Here is a 16444-nt window from a genome sequence, read left to right as displayed (position 1 = left end):
TTTTGCAGAAAATCTGTTAGGGCAGAAAGACTGTTAAGAGCTAGAAGGACAGGAAATTTTCTGTGAGAATGTGTCTCCTAGAAACTATAAAGGCAGCATCCATGAAGTCTCATCAACATGGCTACCTTAACCATGACATCACCATTGGCCATGCTAACCTCAGATTGGGAAAGCTCATGAGACTCAACTCCAGACAAAGACCTACTGGCAACTGGGGGATGCTGAGAGTGGGAAAAAGTGCTTTCCCCAAGGAAGAATTCCTTAATTGGTTATTCAATATCCAGTGGTCAACCCTGAGATCATATACATACAAGTAACATTATATGGACCTAGCAGTTTGTATTTGAATATTTAGAAGTATGTGTGTGTGTGTGCCTGTGCAAAACCAATTAAATGCAAAGACGCCTTGAATTTGAGAGAACAAGGGATGCCTACAGTGTAGAGGCTGGAAGAAGTAAGGGGAAGGGGAAACGATATAATTTCAAGAAATAAAAGATACTATAAAATATACATATACAAATCTCCAAAACATAGCAAAAGGATCTCTGGCAAAAGATCATAATAAAATTGGTAACATTAGAATTCAAGGAAAAGTCTTGACTTGATGCTTCAGGACTATGATGGCTTTTCTGGGGTCTCGACATGGCTTGTCCGAATTCCAAGGTGAACTCCCATTTCTGACATAATTACCTGTGCAATTCTCTTTTTCTGTATATAAGACTGAGTAGGTTAGAGTTCCTAGAACTATTACAACTAGAAAAGGAAGTTTGCTGATGCAATTAAGATGACAATCAGTTGACATTAACAATAGGAGGTTGTCCTTGAAGGACAAAAGTTGGTCTAATCAAATGATTCTTAAAGGACCCTGGACTCTTCCTGGAAAAAGAAGTGGGACACATTAGAAGGGTTCCGTGAGATAAAGTCCCTGACCCTGGCTATGCACATGAGCAGGACAACATGGCAAAGCCTGCCTGCACCTGCAGAAGTGGAGGCAAGACCCTGGCACCCTGCAAAGTAGCGCCCTCAGCCTTGATCTGTGAAGGAACTGAATTCAGTGGCAATTATGTGAGCTTTTAACAGGTTCATAAAACCCCAGTAAGAACAGACTGTGGTCAGCAGTCAGTATCTTGATTTTTGTCATAGAATTGAACACAAGGCACAGTCACATCATGATCAGAACTATAAAACTGTTAGCTAATAAATGTGCATTGCTTCAGGCTTCAGCACTTGTGACACTTAAGAACTCTGCTAGCTTCGCGTCATCACTATGAATGCAGTTTATAGCGCAGTGAGGACAACAGAACGTACAACAGTGTTAAGCTGATCTCTTCACGCAAAATCCAGAAATCTTAGGTCCTTAGAGTAACTATCGTAGGTTTTCTGTACCATTGCTAATAGGAATATTAATGAGTAATTTTAATTTTCATTATTTACATATTGTTATAAATGCTTTCATAGTCGTTATATCTTATGCTATTTCTTTTCAAGCCAGGGAAATCCAGGGTAAGGTCCTGGAAGTGTGTTTGACCTTGAACACATTACTTGAATCTCATTTGCTTTCTGTACTGAGAAGAGGTAACACCTACATCTGTGTCCCAGCGTTTTGAGCAAAGCACAGCACACGGCATAAATAATACATCTGGGATGCACTCAGACAAATGGGAGGCCATTCCCCGCTTGTCATCTCTACTGTACTCACTAACTAGAACCTTGAAGTAGCATCTTATCATTGAGTCCATACAGCCCGCCTCAGCACCCGACTGACCCACAATCAGCACCTAACGAATCTTTGCCAAGGAGATACCTTATTTCTAGCCCAGAATGCAGTGATGGAGATGGCATCCTCATTTTGCTGCTAAGAAAAATTGAGGACCAAAGACTGAGAGTATGTGACTACTGAATGCACGGCCATAAATGGGACACTGTACTACCATCTGCAAAGCTCAGAAGGGGGAAGAAAACTAATGTAAGAGCCCGAGGACAGGGCTTAGTATTGTAGAATACTGTCTTCCAAGCATGACAAAGCCATTGTTCTACTGAACTCACAACAACTATGATTACGTACACAAAATCTGCCCAAGATTGGAGCTGCCGATGTCCTGTGATGGAGGGGAGAGGGACTCACAAGGTCTCACCCTTCTCTGAGAATCTACAGCCGCTTGGCAGTATTAAGAATTGAAGGAGACATGATTTTAGAGTCTTGTTCGTTTTTGTTTGTTTGTTTTGTGGTATTATGTTACACCTTTGCACGCACAGCCTCAAGGACTTGACCTAACTGAGATAAGAAGAGAACCAAGAAAAGACAAACATGCACAGCCAGCCAGATAGTCAGATATGCTGGGCCCTCTGATGGGAAGACTGCAGCACTCTCGAAGCCCAGCACGCTTACGTTATACAGTTGAATAAGCAGACAAGGATATGACTTACAACTAAACACGGACATTTAGCTAACTTGGATAGCAACAGTCTCCATTAGGGGAGCAGCTTTTAGGCTATAAAATATCAGAGGGAGGGGATAAAGCTATGGTGGACATTTTCTGCACAGACTACCAGTATCCTCGTGGACCAGGCAAAAAAGGCTTTGCCCTTACTCCGAGCCTCACCCGCCCCCAAGGGGTGACATCACGCTTTGTCATTTTCCTATGGACCCTGATATGGCCATGGGGCGTGTCAACAGCCCATACTCATTCAAGACTTTGCCACTCAGGTGTCCACCACTCCTCACAGTATAGACACTGCTAAGTCGTTCCTACTCTTGTATGTAAGCACCCTCCCCCCCAAAACACACACAACACACGCACAAACACACAGACACACACACCCAATGCTTCTAAAAGCAACTCGTATAAAGTCTTTGGATCACATACTCATACTCATACTCAAAGAGGATGTGAAAGAAGATGGGGAACTATTTGGAAAGAAGATTGGAGATCAGTGGGAACAGGAGGACAGAGAGAGTAATGGGGGTGAATACAATCAAAATACATTATACACATGGATGAAAACCACTATTCAATAAATACTAATAACCATTTTAAAGACCCTGATCACAGGGTAAGTTGAGCCTCTTAAGTTTTCCCAGGTTAAGAAATGATGAAGTATAAAACAAAAAGGGGGTGGGGAGCTTTCTCTGAACTCAAGTCCTGAAGCACTGGCCTAGAAACGTATGAATGTCACTCAGTGTTTGCACACTGTCAGCTCCTGTGCTCCAGAGCAACAAATGCTCACCATTACCTGTGTTCTACTGAGTGGAATTCAATTACATCCTAGATAATTTCTCTTTCTTGTTTACACTTACATTTGCACAAAAAGCACAACACAGTAAAAATGATTTGTAATACCTAAATCTCCAAGTCCACAAAACAAACATCATTCTGGTAACAAACACATATTCTTCCCAAAATGATGTTGTATGCCAAGGTTTCTTTTACTGACTCCTTTTCCCACTCAAAGTGGCTCCAAGAACAAAGAGACAAGCTACAGGATGGGAGAATACCTTTGCTAACAATGTGTCGGACAGGGGATTATCACCTAAATCCTACAAAGAACTCCAAAAATAAAACACCAATTCATCTGGTCAACACCTGAACAGAGTTCTCAGAAAGAGAAATCATCCAGTTAGCAAATCATCCCAAGGCAACCACTTAACAAATGAGCTTGAGACCCGAACGGTTTTCAGAGGGAGAAAGACAAAGAAATGAAAGAACACGTGAAGAAATGTTAAACATCCTTAGCTTTGAGATTCCATCTCATTCTAGCCAGAATGCCTAGCATTAGGAAAACAATAAATACTGCTAAGGATGTACGGAAAACAATAAATACTGCTAAGGATGTACGGAAAGTGGAGCCTTTACACACAGCTGGGAAGAATACAACGCTGTCATAGGAGCAATGGAAATCAGTAAAGATGTCCCTCCAAAAACTAAAAGTAGAACTACAACACGCTCTATCTATATGAGTCCTCAGTAAACCTGAGGGATTCTTATATTGCTGCCCTACTCACAATAACCAAGGCAAGAAAATAGCCCACATGGCCATCAACAGAGAAAAATGTATGGTATATACACACAATGGAGTTTTATTCAGCTATAAGAATAAAATTATGACAGCTGCAGGAAATTAGATAGAACTGGGGGTCATTGTGGTAAGTAAAACAAGCCATCCTCACCTGTCCCTCTTGTTTTACATACATTTACATATATGTAAATAATTAAGTGTTTGTATGTAAAACATGCAAATAGAAGACCTTGAGAAGGTTTGTAGGTCTAAAGCAAACAGAGGCAGAAACAGGATGATGGGCTACATGGGACATCAAAGCTGATGTAAAGATGAGTTGTAGGGGAGAAAGGGGACCAGCAAGTGGAGGTTAAGGTCAGGGGAGGGCAGTAAGGGGAACAGATAAGAACAAAGTCTACTGGTATACATGTATGAAAATGCAACCTCCTCTGAGTTAACTATAAAAGTTGCTAGGGCCTGGCCTTCGATGCCAATAGCCTCAAAGTTCACAGCCCAGCTGAGGTTTTGACTCCAGCATTCCTAGAGTCCGCCACAGGACTGAATCTTTGGCTCCAGTGTTTACCAGGGAACCATGCCTTTGACTCTACTAGTGAGCAACTGGGATTCTGATTCCAGCTCTCAGAAGTTTATAGCGTTCAGAGTGAGACAAGCAAGTTTAATATACGTGATCAGAATGTGGCCCATTAGTGACCCTGCTATCACCCTGATAAGCCCAGACATCTCAGCAACCTCAGGTGACTTCACTATGATCAACATCAGACATGATCAGTCTCCACAGGGGATTGTCACAGAGCTCTCCATTCTAGCAAGAATCACAGAAAAACAAACAAACAAACAAACATCCACATAGAACTGGAAGAAAGAGAATTAAAACTTAAAAGACTAATCCATCCTAGCAATGAACAAACTATGACAAAGAAGCATAAAGAATAACATACAACTGCCCAACACAACCCATTGCAATCTTCCACTTATTCCAAACTGATGACATAATAGTAATAGGTCACAAGTCAAACAAACAAACAAAAAAAGCTGAGATAATTCCTTGTTCTTTATCAGAACACCAGGAAATACACGTAGTAATCAACAGGAAGAGAAACTATGAAAATAGTGAGATACGAGACAATTGTATTTTGAAACCAGAGAGAACAACCTCTGGGATTCAGCCAAGGTAGTCCTAAGATCTTGTACATGATGATAAGCACTTGTACTAATAAGGAAGAAACATCTCATATAAACAACACTTCAACTCACATAAATATACTTCAAAGCTCTGGAAAAGCAAGGGGACAGTTCCAATCCCAACAATGGCAGGGAACCATAAAGTTTGTGAGAGAAAGAAATGATATAGGGACTAAAGAACAGTACTGAAGATCAAAGCCTTGGCTAATGAGATTGATAAACCCTTAGCTAACCTGAGAAAAACAAAGAAGGAGATGGATGCCCCAGAGTACCATTAGGAATATTTTGAGATCACACACTCCAAAAAACTACAAAAACCTAAGAAGAAGTAAAAGCATTTCTAAATGCAGATCATTTATCAAAATTAAAGACAGAAGATATGAATAATTTAAATTGACCCATTACAAGCCACAAGATTGAAGCTTTAATCAAAAGTCCCCACACAAAGAAAAGCCCAGGATAACATGGAATTATGGCTGAATTTTACCACAATTTCAAGGAAGATCTAATTCCAACAGTCCTCAATTTGTTCCACAGAATAGAAAGGGAAAGAACACCACCAAATTCATCCTACAAAGCTATTATTATGCTAGTGTCAAAGACAAAAAAAGAAAAGAAAACTACTTAGCAATTTCCCTTAGGAACATAGGTGCAAAACTTCAAATTTCTTAAATTCAAGAACATATTTAAAAGATCCTATATCATAATCAAGTGAGTTTCATCCATGGGTGTGGTTCAACATACACAAATCACTAAGTGTATACCATATAAGGTAACTTAAGGATTATATCATCATATCAATAATGGAGAAAAGATGCCTGACAAACTTCAAAGTACCTTCATGATAAAAGGAAGATATATATATATATATATATATATATATATATATATGCCACATTGCCAATATATGGCAAAATAATAAAGGAAAATACATTAGAGTCAACACTGTAGTAAACAGAGCACAACTGAGAGCTCTGTCTCTAAAATCAGGAATGAGACGATATCCACTTCACTGTTATAAGTCAATGTAGTGCTTGAAGTTTCAGCAATGAAACAAGAGAAAGACATGAAAGGAATAGAAACAGAAAAGGAAGAGGCCAAACTTTCCCTATTTGCATATGGTATGAATATATATTTGAAAGACTCTATAGACTCTAACATAAACAAACACTTTTAGTAAAGTTGTAAGGTACAAAATAAATATATAAAAATCAGTAGCCTTCACAAATACTAACAGAGAACTCACAAAACAAGAAATGATTTGTCATTCCCAACACAGGAATAGAACTAACCCAGGGGCCGGGCGTGGTGGCGCACGCCTTTAATCCCAGCACTCGGGAGGCAGAGGCAGGCGGATTTCTGAGTTCGAGGCCAACCTGGTCTACAGAGTGAGTTCCAGGACAGCCAGGGCTACACAGAGAAACCCTGTTTTGAAAAAAACAAAAAACAACAACACAAAAAGAACTAACCCAGGGAGTGAAAAACATCAGCAGTGAGAACTTCAAAACATCGACAAAGGACATCAAAGGAAACACTATACAATAGAGAGGCCATCCCATACTCCTGGGGTGAGGAAATTAATATCATGGAAATGTCTATATTACCAAAAGTCATTTACCAGACTCAATGTAATTCATATCAGAATCCCAATGCTATTATTAAAAGAACTAGAAAAAAATGGAAAACCAATCCAAGAGTCCACATGGGACTACAGAAGACCACAAACGGCCAAAGGTATCCTAAGGAGGAAAACATAGCTGAAGGCATTGTGTTTATGACTTCAAATCACACTACAGAACTATGGTGATAAATGCAGATGCCCAGCTAGGCAAGGATACCAATGGAACAGAACATAGAAACCAATAAAGACATCAAAAATATGCAGTTGAAAAAAAAGACAGTGTATTCAAAAGAACAGTGATGGCCAAATTGGACGTCTTCCTGTAGAATCTTCAGATCCATTTTGTTTATCCCGTATGACAATCAGTTAGAAATGGATCAAACTCCTTAATTTAAAACCCCAAACATTGAAGTTATTAGAGGAAAATATATAGCATACATTTAAAGAGAAATGTTTAGGTAAGAACTTTTGGAATAGATCTGTAATAGCGCAAGAACCAGCTCCAAGAATCAACAGATGGAACTACATAAAATTAAAGTTTCTGCACAGCAAAGAAACTATCAGCCCAGGCAATAGACAGCTACAGTATCTTTAACAGAAATAACAGAAATAACAGGATAAGATCAGAACTTACAGAGAGTGAAAACTAAAGGGAAACAAAACAACTGTAGGCTATTGCATGCACAATTCTCAAAAGAAGAAACACAAACGGCTAAGGCATATTTTTAAAAGTGTTCAGCATCCTTAGTCATCAGGGAATTGCAAAGTAAAGCCACTTTGAGATACCATCTCATCCTAGTCAGAATGGCTATCATCAAGAAATCTGACAATAGATGCTCATGAGGATGCGAGGAAAGAAGCAACATTTTATTTATTTATTGCTAGTGGCAGTCCAACCATTATGGAAATAAATATGGAAGTTTCTAAGAAACCTATTGTATAGCCTAACTATGCTATAACTCTTAGCCATACTCCCAACAATTGTATATTCTACCAAAGAGCAGTGCACAACCATGTTACCACTGCACTCCATACATCAGCAAGGACATGGAACCAGCCTAAGTAAATGATGGCTGGATAATGAAAAGTGGTACGCATACACACAGGGTTGTATTCAGCTGCAAGAAAACAAGCCAATGAAGCTTGCAGGAAAATCGATGGTTCCGGAAAGACAAAAGACACATGTTCTCTTTCACATGCAGATCCTAGCCTGGGGTGTGAGGGGGGTGGAATAAAAATCTATAATGCTATAAAGGAGACCAACAACTAATGAAAATGGATGATTAGAAAAGACGGGGAGTGGGCAAAGGACACAGGGTACAGGAATGAAGCAAAGAGACTGGGGAAGGGGCTCCAAGGAAGGGGCCAGAAGTAACGGGAGCAGGGAGGTGAGGGGCAAGAGAATCTACTAAAATACACTTTGAAAACGCCAAGGTATTGTAATGCCTTGTATGCTAATTTTAAAATTCACCCCCCCACACACACACACAATTTTAAAGAGAGAGAAAACTGTTATAAAACAGCAGCACCCTATCACAACAAAGATGCAGAGAAATTAGGTCATTCATATTGCTGACAATAACTGTAAAAAAGAACAGCCACTCTGGAATCCTGTTAGTGATTTCCTTTGAAAAAAAAAAAAATCAGCATATACTTAGTAGATAACCCAAAACTGAAAGTGATCATAACGTCTCGCAGAGGGGAATGATTAAACGAGCTACTACGAAACAATGGGATACACCTTAGTTAAAAACCCACGGGGTTAGTTGTTGTTATGAACGTTGTGTTACAAGCAAACAAATAAACATAGTCAAACACAAAAACCCCCAGCAGTTCAAGGGCATCATGCCGAGTGGGGCACGCCATGGAAGATCATTTGTTACTGGTTGACTGTAATTCATATACATTCATTATAACTCAATAATTCATTGATGGATTATTACTGAGTTGACAGAGTCACAGATAGAGGTGACGCATTAGAGTCTGCCAGTCAGGAGTAATTCAAGGTGTGGTGAGTGCCTGAGGTTAGCATGGGGATGTCTGGGCTGATGTATCTGCTCCATATTGCAGTCACGATGGTGGTTAGCCAAGTGGGATAACAGAGAACCTCCGTAGGTTCTGATACCATGGCACAGCTACATAAGACGCAACCACTCAGGATGACTAAATTAAGGGTCCAGAGCACTTCTCTATTTCTGCTGCTTCCCATGCAACACCAGATACTTTAGAAGTAAATAAATAAATGAAAGTGTATAAAAAGTCAGAAACTTTAAGCTTCTGGTAGAATTTTTACATTGCATACAACAAAACATTGTCCCGTCTTAATGGCACAAAATAAAACTTGGCTTTTGGTTGGGGATGTATATGGTAAACAAAGATAAGGCAGTTATACACAATAAGCTCTGTCTTCATCTCAGACACTGGGATTCCCTTCCCACTCATCTCTGTTCCATGTCTGTCTTTTTCAGTCTCAAACTAATGGTTTGCTTTTTGTTGGTTGGTTGTTGTTTGGTTGTTTTTAATCACTTTTCCCCTCAGTGACCAGAACCACTGTTCCTAAGGTCTGGCCCTTTCACTCCCATGAACCGATCCACTCTCTCAGAACATCTCCATCTAGGTAGAGGATGATCTTTTCCTGTACACAGTCATGACTGACCAGATCATCCTGAAAGGCAGACATTTAAATAAATAAATAAATAAATAAATAAATAGTTTTAACCCAAATTAGCATCAGTCATAAAGTAAGGTGTGCATGAGCCTCTGTGAGAGGCCTTCCAAATTCTTCTTGCCTCCTAAGCCATCCCTCCCCTTCTCAGCAGCACATGGACACCACACCCTGAGAAAATGAGATTTTCGTCCTCATTTTCTAGAGATAGGCAGCTTGGACTGAGTGAAGAGTCCTTCTTGATGAACAGGGTGAATAGTGAGTCCTGAATAGGATGTGTAACTCAGACTGGATGATTTCTAATCCTGGGTCAGAATATTTAATCAGGACACACACACACACACACACATCTGCTAAGAGACATTTTGTCATTTTCAAAGCAAGAACAGATGGGAAGTAGCTGACCTAATTCAGCAGTCCTGATCCCACCCAGAGCTGGTTCTCAAAGTGTCATCACCCCTGAGGTCTGCAATACACCTTTTGGTGTAAGTAGAGCTTAAGATGCACTCTTTAAAACTGTTAGGACTCCTTGTATGTGATTCTAAAAAATAATAATAATAATAATCAGCCAGGACAGCAGAAAAAAATAGAAAAGAAAGGAGACTGTTTACTTCAGATAACAACACTGCTGTCAGCAACTCACCAACCCACTCATGAAAAGTCTGGACGCTAGCATCAAGACTGAATTCAATTCGGTTAAGTTGAATCCCTGCTTCCCAGTTGCTGGCCAGTGAAGCAAGCTGGCCACAGAAGCCTCCAGAAATCAGCATGATTACCTAATTTGCAACCTCCTTTCTCCTCCTCGTAAGAACAGGCTGATCCTTGGTCAGTGTTGAAGGCTATAAGACCACAAAAAGACGAAATAACCAGGAGGAACTTTACAAATTCATAGAATAATAAAAAGTACATTTTGTTCGCAAAAATTTCTTTTGGCTTGGTAAGGTGAGGTCTTGCCCTGAGGCTCTTCTGTAACTCACTTACAGAGTCCAGGGTTGCCTCCAATTTACAGCAATCCTCCTGTCTCAGCCTCCGAGGTGCTAAGATCAGTCATGGGCTACCATACTCAGATAAATTACATTTGATGACAACGAACAGAAACACCCATTACGTCAACAGAAGGGTTGTTTTTAACATGAGGTTTCCTGTTGTCCAGGCTAGCCTCAAATATGTTATATAGCTGAGGCTGGGCCTTGCTCCTGAGGGAAGGAGCTATAGATGAGAGACAAGTCTGGCTACTACTGTGCTCTTTCTAAGAGGGTCAGCATCACTAGGATGCAGGAGGCCTTTCGGAGTTTTACGGTATTACTTTTGCTTGCTTTCAGTCTGTTTTCTCCTGCTGTGACACAGTTCCAGGAGGAGGTGTCTGACAAGCAGCTTAACTTGGTTTCTGGTTCTCAGGCCTAGAAGTTCTACTGCATGGGGCTGACACCTGCTCAGCTTCTGAGGAGGATCTTTGTGCTACCTCACAACGCTGTAGATGTGCTAGATGAAGTGTGTGTGTGTGTGTGTGTGTGTGTGTGTGTGTGTGTGTAAAAGAGAAAGAAACACGAGTGCCAGACTCACTTTCTATCCAGACAGCTAGCCCACCTGCCCAAGAAGAGCCTTAATTCCCCCTAGTGACTTCTTCCAAGGTCCCACCTCACAGCACTCCCACAGTGGCAACCATATCTCGACACACGTTTCAGAACAGGCAAACTGTGTCACTTACCCGTGCGGTTTTTCAGCTCTATAACTGTTTTGCCTTCTCTGGATAACTCTGTCACTTCGCAAGTGTAGTTTCCCACCATGGCATCACGCTTATCCATTTTCAAAGAGGCAATGCCATTGAGTAAGTCTGTGACTGAGATTTTTGCACTGGTAAAGTTTTGATCTGTAGTAGAGCTATTTTTATTTCCATCATAGATGAAAATATACGATTTGTTCAACTTCCACTTCACAAACATTTCTTCAGTGCTTTGCGCCTCCACATTACGGACGATGCAAGGGATGACCACAGTTTCATTGCATGAAGTGAACTCTATGGAGTTGACATTATTAAACAGTAGTTGAGCTGAACCTGGAATACAGACACAAAAATATTTCATTACAATCTGTATATATGATGTATTATCTTAGGTATATTACAAACACTTAATGTAAAGAAAACTACTGCAATTGTTCATTTATGCTTGTAGTACAGGAACAAGGTGAAAAATAGCAACAAATTATTTGCACGCCAGCCAGTAGACTGTAACTTTTCTCTTTTTTGGTTTTAATAATACAAAGTATGCATACCATGCATCTTGCGGATAAATTTACCAATTGTGTTGGAATATGCAAGGTACAGTATCTAGCTTTGAAAGCTCTGAAGTAATCATGTCTGCTTACTGATATATGTAGAAAAATACTCTCCTTACTATGGGAACATCCTGAATAGAAAACCAAATATTCTATTCAGGCTCAACTTCCATACACGTCTTCTAGATGGAATGTGCTAAAGTGATATGAAATTTATCTCTTCACTCAGGCTGCATAACCCAAAAGAAGTGGCCAGTTCTATTATACTTTAATATACAAAGCAACTGGAATGAATCAAATCTTATCTTTCCAAGAGGATGGGAAGTCTTGGAATACTAATGAGGAAAAAAAAAATGTTCTCTGTGGCTATTTCCCACTTCAAAAGAGACAGCGATAGGCGCTTTGTATGCAAGTCCACACAAAGGATTCCACACAATTGAATGGCATTTTTCCTACCCCGACATTTCACTGACTCTACAGAACAATTTTGAAATGTAGATTACAGGTATTTCTTCCTCCAATAAACCATAAACTACCCTAAAAGCCAAGAAACAATCTGAAAGCAAGAGCAGATGCTGCTGATGAGTAGAGAATACCCATTGGCTCTTCTCAATGGCATAGACCACCCTTGAGTGCCCTGCTTACCATTTGACTCAAATGGCAAAGATGTGGAGGAACTCCTGCTGTATTTTCTAACATGGCCATGTATCCAAAGCTCTTATCTGAGTAGCTTGTTGACTTTGCCTTTAAAACCCAAAGTACCAACGAATATAAAACATTAACTCCATTAATCATTAATAGTTCCTCCTTCTATGTAAACCAGACATAAAATTAAGGGCATAAAAATGTTACTCTAAGAATGTAATTATTAATATAAGCTTTTGTACAAGGATCTGATGGGTTTTTTTTTTTTTTTTTTTTTGATTTCCTCAGTTTCTGTTGTTATGTCTCCCTTTTCATTTCTGACTTTGTTAAATAGGATACTGTCTCTGTGCTCTCTGGTTAGTCTGGCTAAGGGTTTATCTATCTTGTTTATTTTCTCAAAGAACCAGCTCCTGGTTTGGTTGATTCTTTGTATAGTTCTTTTTGTTTCTACTTGGTTGACCTCAGCTATGAGTTTGATTATTTCCTGCTGTCTACTCCTGTTGGGTGTATTGGCTTCTTTTTGTTCTAGAGTTTTCAGGTGTGCTATTAAGCTGCTAGTTTCTATTTGGAGGCACTCAGAGCTATGAGTTTTCCTCTTAGCACTGTACTCAACAAAACTGGAAAATCTGGATGAAAATGAACAATTTTCTAGACAGATATCAAATACCAAAGTTAAATCAGGATCAGATGAACCATCTAAATAGTCCCATAACCCCTAAAGAAATAAAAGCAGTCAGTCATTAAAAGTCTCTCAACCAATAAAAGCCCCAGGCCAGCTGGGTTTAGTGTAGAATTCTATCAGACCTTCAAAGAAGACCTAATGCCAATACTCTTCAAACTATTCCACAAAATAGAAACAGAAGGAACACTGCCCAGTTCATTCTATGAAGCCACAGTTACGCTGCATATTCTTTCTTGGAGATGGATCAGTTTCTATCTAATCAGGAACATTTCACAATTTCCTTTCATAGAGGGCATGACAAGAGATGTTTTGTCCCTACTTCTATCATGTTTAATGCTCCAAATAATCTTTAAAAACTTGTTGAGTGCATATTACTTGTAGTTTCAGAAGATATTATGTATATTTAAGAGGCATTTAACTATTGTACATTATTTTGATGACTTAAAAAAAGGCAATATGGGCTGGTGAGATGGCTCAGTGGGTAAGAGCACCCGACTGTTCTTCCGAAGGTCCAGAGTTCAAATCCCAGCAACCACATGGTGGCTCACAACCATCCGTAACGAGATCTGGCGCCCTCTTCTGGAGTGTCTGAAGACAGCTACAGTGTACTTACATATAATAAATAAATAAATCTAATAAAAAAAAAGGCAATACTGAGTTGTTTATTTTAAGATAAATTTTATTAGTTTAATAAAGAAAACTTAAAAAAAGAAAAAAGAATGTAATTATTAATAAATACTCATCGTGTTGAATGTAAGTAAAGACCTTCACCAGAATACACTCTGGACTATGTTCAAGGACACTCAAGCCCATGTCCTCTGCCTGGCATACTGGTGCACAGTGCTAAGCAATTCATCTTTCTATAGCATAGTTTAATAAGAAGGGTCAGAGCAAACAGTGAATGACTTCCTAGAACACTAGGGAGCAACCCAGGAGAAAACAACTAAGAAAAGCTCCCCAAGCAATGCCATGCTGCACAAACACAGGACAACAGCCTAGAACCGGGCATCCTGGCACCTACTAGGATGAGCTGAGTCCTCTGAACTCTTCCAGGAATGCACCATCTGAAGCAGCCTTGGGGGCATTCATGATTCACCTTTTCCAGTTCTCTAGATTTTTAGCCACCCAAATATTAGGAAGCCCCAGGCTTCAAGTCCAATTACAATCTCTATACCCATGGAGTTATGTGTTATTTCCCTGGAGATAGACTCTGAGGGCAAGTAGTCACATTGTAAAGGAAGAGGGGGAAGAAGTGACGTCACAAAGGAAGGGAAGTACCAGAAAAATACCTGTAAAGATTCTGAAAGAGACAGAAAGTTCCCAGAGTTTCTTGTTGCTTGTTGAGTACTACCTAGCAGATCTGCAATTGTAAGATTCTAGACAGCTTCTGTTTCCACGGACTTCAACCATCTACAATTGTGTAAGTTGTTGGAAGGGGGGGGGGTGCCATTCACAAGATTCTTCTATAGACATAGAAATTATTCATTGTAACGAATTTGTTCCTCACGGAAGAGGGTTCCAACAATATTAGTTAAAAAAAAAACAAAAAACAAACAAACAAAAAAAACAAAACCCTGAAGATCCTGACCAGTTTTGCATCCCTTAATAAATCCTTTAAGTATTCTTGCTTGTCTATGATGTGTCTGCTCTACCAATTTGCCTTCAAAAGTGGTTTTGTCTACTTGCTAGTTTGTTCCTTAAGGAGTAAAATTAAAATGTTGATGTTAGGTCCATTTTATAGCAGCATGAGTCATTTCAAGATTTAAAAATTATATTCGTATGAGTCAGTTGAAGATTATGCTTTTCCTGAAGTTTCGAGTGAAGGGATCTGCCATTCTATAAGGGTTTTCCCCCAGAAGACCCCAGGTAAGAATGAGGTGGCTGGCAAACACTCCACAATTTTCTAACTTGTTTGGAATATACCTCTTTCGGGGACTCCACAAGCTATTAATTACATGGTGTTACTTCTTGCAGTGAAAACATTTCATAGCTGAAGTAATTTAAGCAGAATAAATGCTGTCAGTAAAATGAAAAGTAAATTTGACCTGGCTAAACCAAGAAAACCTTCATAATAATGAGTAAGTAACAGTAGCCCCAAATATCCCTAAACATGTTATTAGAAACACTAACATCGTCTGATACGGGCCTTTTATCTTTTGAGGAAATTTTGGCTAACACTGAGAGTAAATGACGGTAAATAATGAACATAAGAAAATTCATCCAGGTAAGACATGCTATAGCAGTCTTATTCCAGAGTATGGAAACTTAACCTAAAAGGATGATGACAGAATTACTGTCAAATTACCAAATAAACTGGGGAAGATTCACCTATATCAACTGCCAAAAATATTAGATCTCACAGCTTCCATGAACATAACAGCAACAACGCAAACCTCCTCATGTCAGTCCTGAGCAGAGCTGCTGTTCAGTGGCAGAGAGGCCTGATCCATATGTTACAGCTCCTGTGTTCAGCTCAGAAAAGTAGACACGCAATCAGCAGTTAAGAATAACCCAGATGAGACACTGACAGGATAGAGGGATGGGTATGATAATGAAAAATAAAAATAAGAGAGCGGGACTTATCTTTAGTCGCTTAGAATTGTCCTAGGGGGACCATAAGCAGGTTATACAACACAAGGTCACACGTGTAGCTCTTTCTGCACCAGCAGTGCTATGGAGGGCAGAAAATCAACCTGTCTAGCAGGTTCCTGAGGAAATTTGCATTGCTCCTAAAGAACAGGAGGTTGTCAGGTCATCACGGCTCATCCGGGCCCCTAATGTTTTCCGACATCCCATGTAAAATTTCTCCCCTTTTAATGACTCTGAGACAATTCCCCTTTCTGCTTCCCAGTTTGTGCCCTCTCTCCCTACTCACATTGAGTCCTCCCAGGAAGCCTGAGGCTTAAAACACTTCCCACACAATCTTACCCACAGCCTCGAGTATCCATGGGTTTTTACTCTCCCTTCCAGAAATGAGTTCTTTACGCAGAGCTTGCTTCCATTGCTGACTCTTGTGCATCATCTAGAGGACTCATGGCTTGCCAGCCTCCACATCCCCTTAGTCCATTTATGGTGTGTTTTAAATCATCTTTTAATAACTGTATATCCACCAAACTTTAAAAAGCCTGCATACTCATGTCTCTTACCCAGCATCCTAAGACAATCAATGGTCTATGTGCATTTCTTGACCTCTGTGCACTCCCAGACTATGTCAACAGGACTCCACTCTGCTCACTATTACTGTACTGTTGCTCCAGATCTTATCCAAATCACTACCTCTTATGAATAACCCAATTCACATGCTTCATTTTTGTCTTGACTTCTCTACAGTTCTTGAGCCAGGGAGCCGGTCCTC

General features: G+C 39.8%; 1 protein-coding gene across 7 annotated transcripts in view; it reads right to left on the bottom strand.

Annotated features, from left to right (window-relative positions):
- Cd47 (CD47 molecule) overlaps nt 1–16444 on the bottom strand; it is a 56755-nt gene that overhangs the window by 32360 nt on the left and 7951 nt on the right. For 4 of the 7 annotated variants that reach the window (XM_021185141.2, XM_029470294.1, XM_021185142.2 and 1 more), the window contains exons 2-3: nt 11194–11541; nt 10262–10324 (exon numbers count right to left, since the gene is read on the bottom strand). In XM_021185141.2, the coding sequence (XP_021040800.1) occupies nt 10262–10324; nt 11194–11541 (411 nt within the window). Of the gene's footprint in view, nt 1–10261; nt 10325–11193; nt 11542–12407; nt 12513–16444 lie in introns of those variants that run through there. The other 3 variants (XM_021185144.2, XM_021185145.2, XM_029470295.1) reach the window with 2 other exon arrangements.

The sequence above is a fragment of the Mus caroli genome, chromosome 16 (assembly GCF_900094665.2).
Source record: "Mus caroli chromosome 16, CAROLI_EIJ_v1.1, whole genome shotgun sequence".
NCBI lineage: Eukaryota > Metazoa > Chordata > Mammalia > Rodentia > Muridae > Mus > Mus caroli.
The sequence above is the reverse complement of the archived record's forward strand: the minus strand, read 5'-3'. Positions and strand labels throughout refer to the sequence as shown.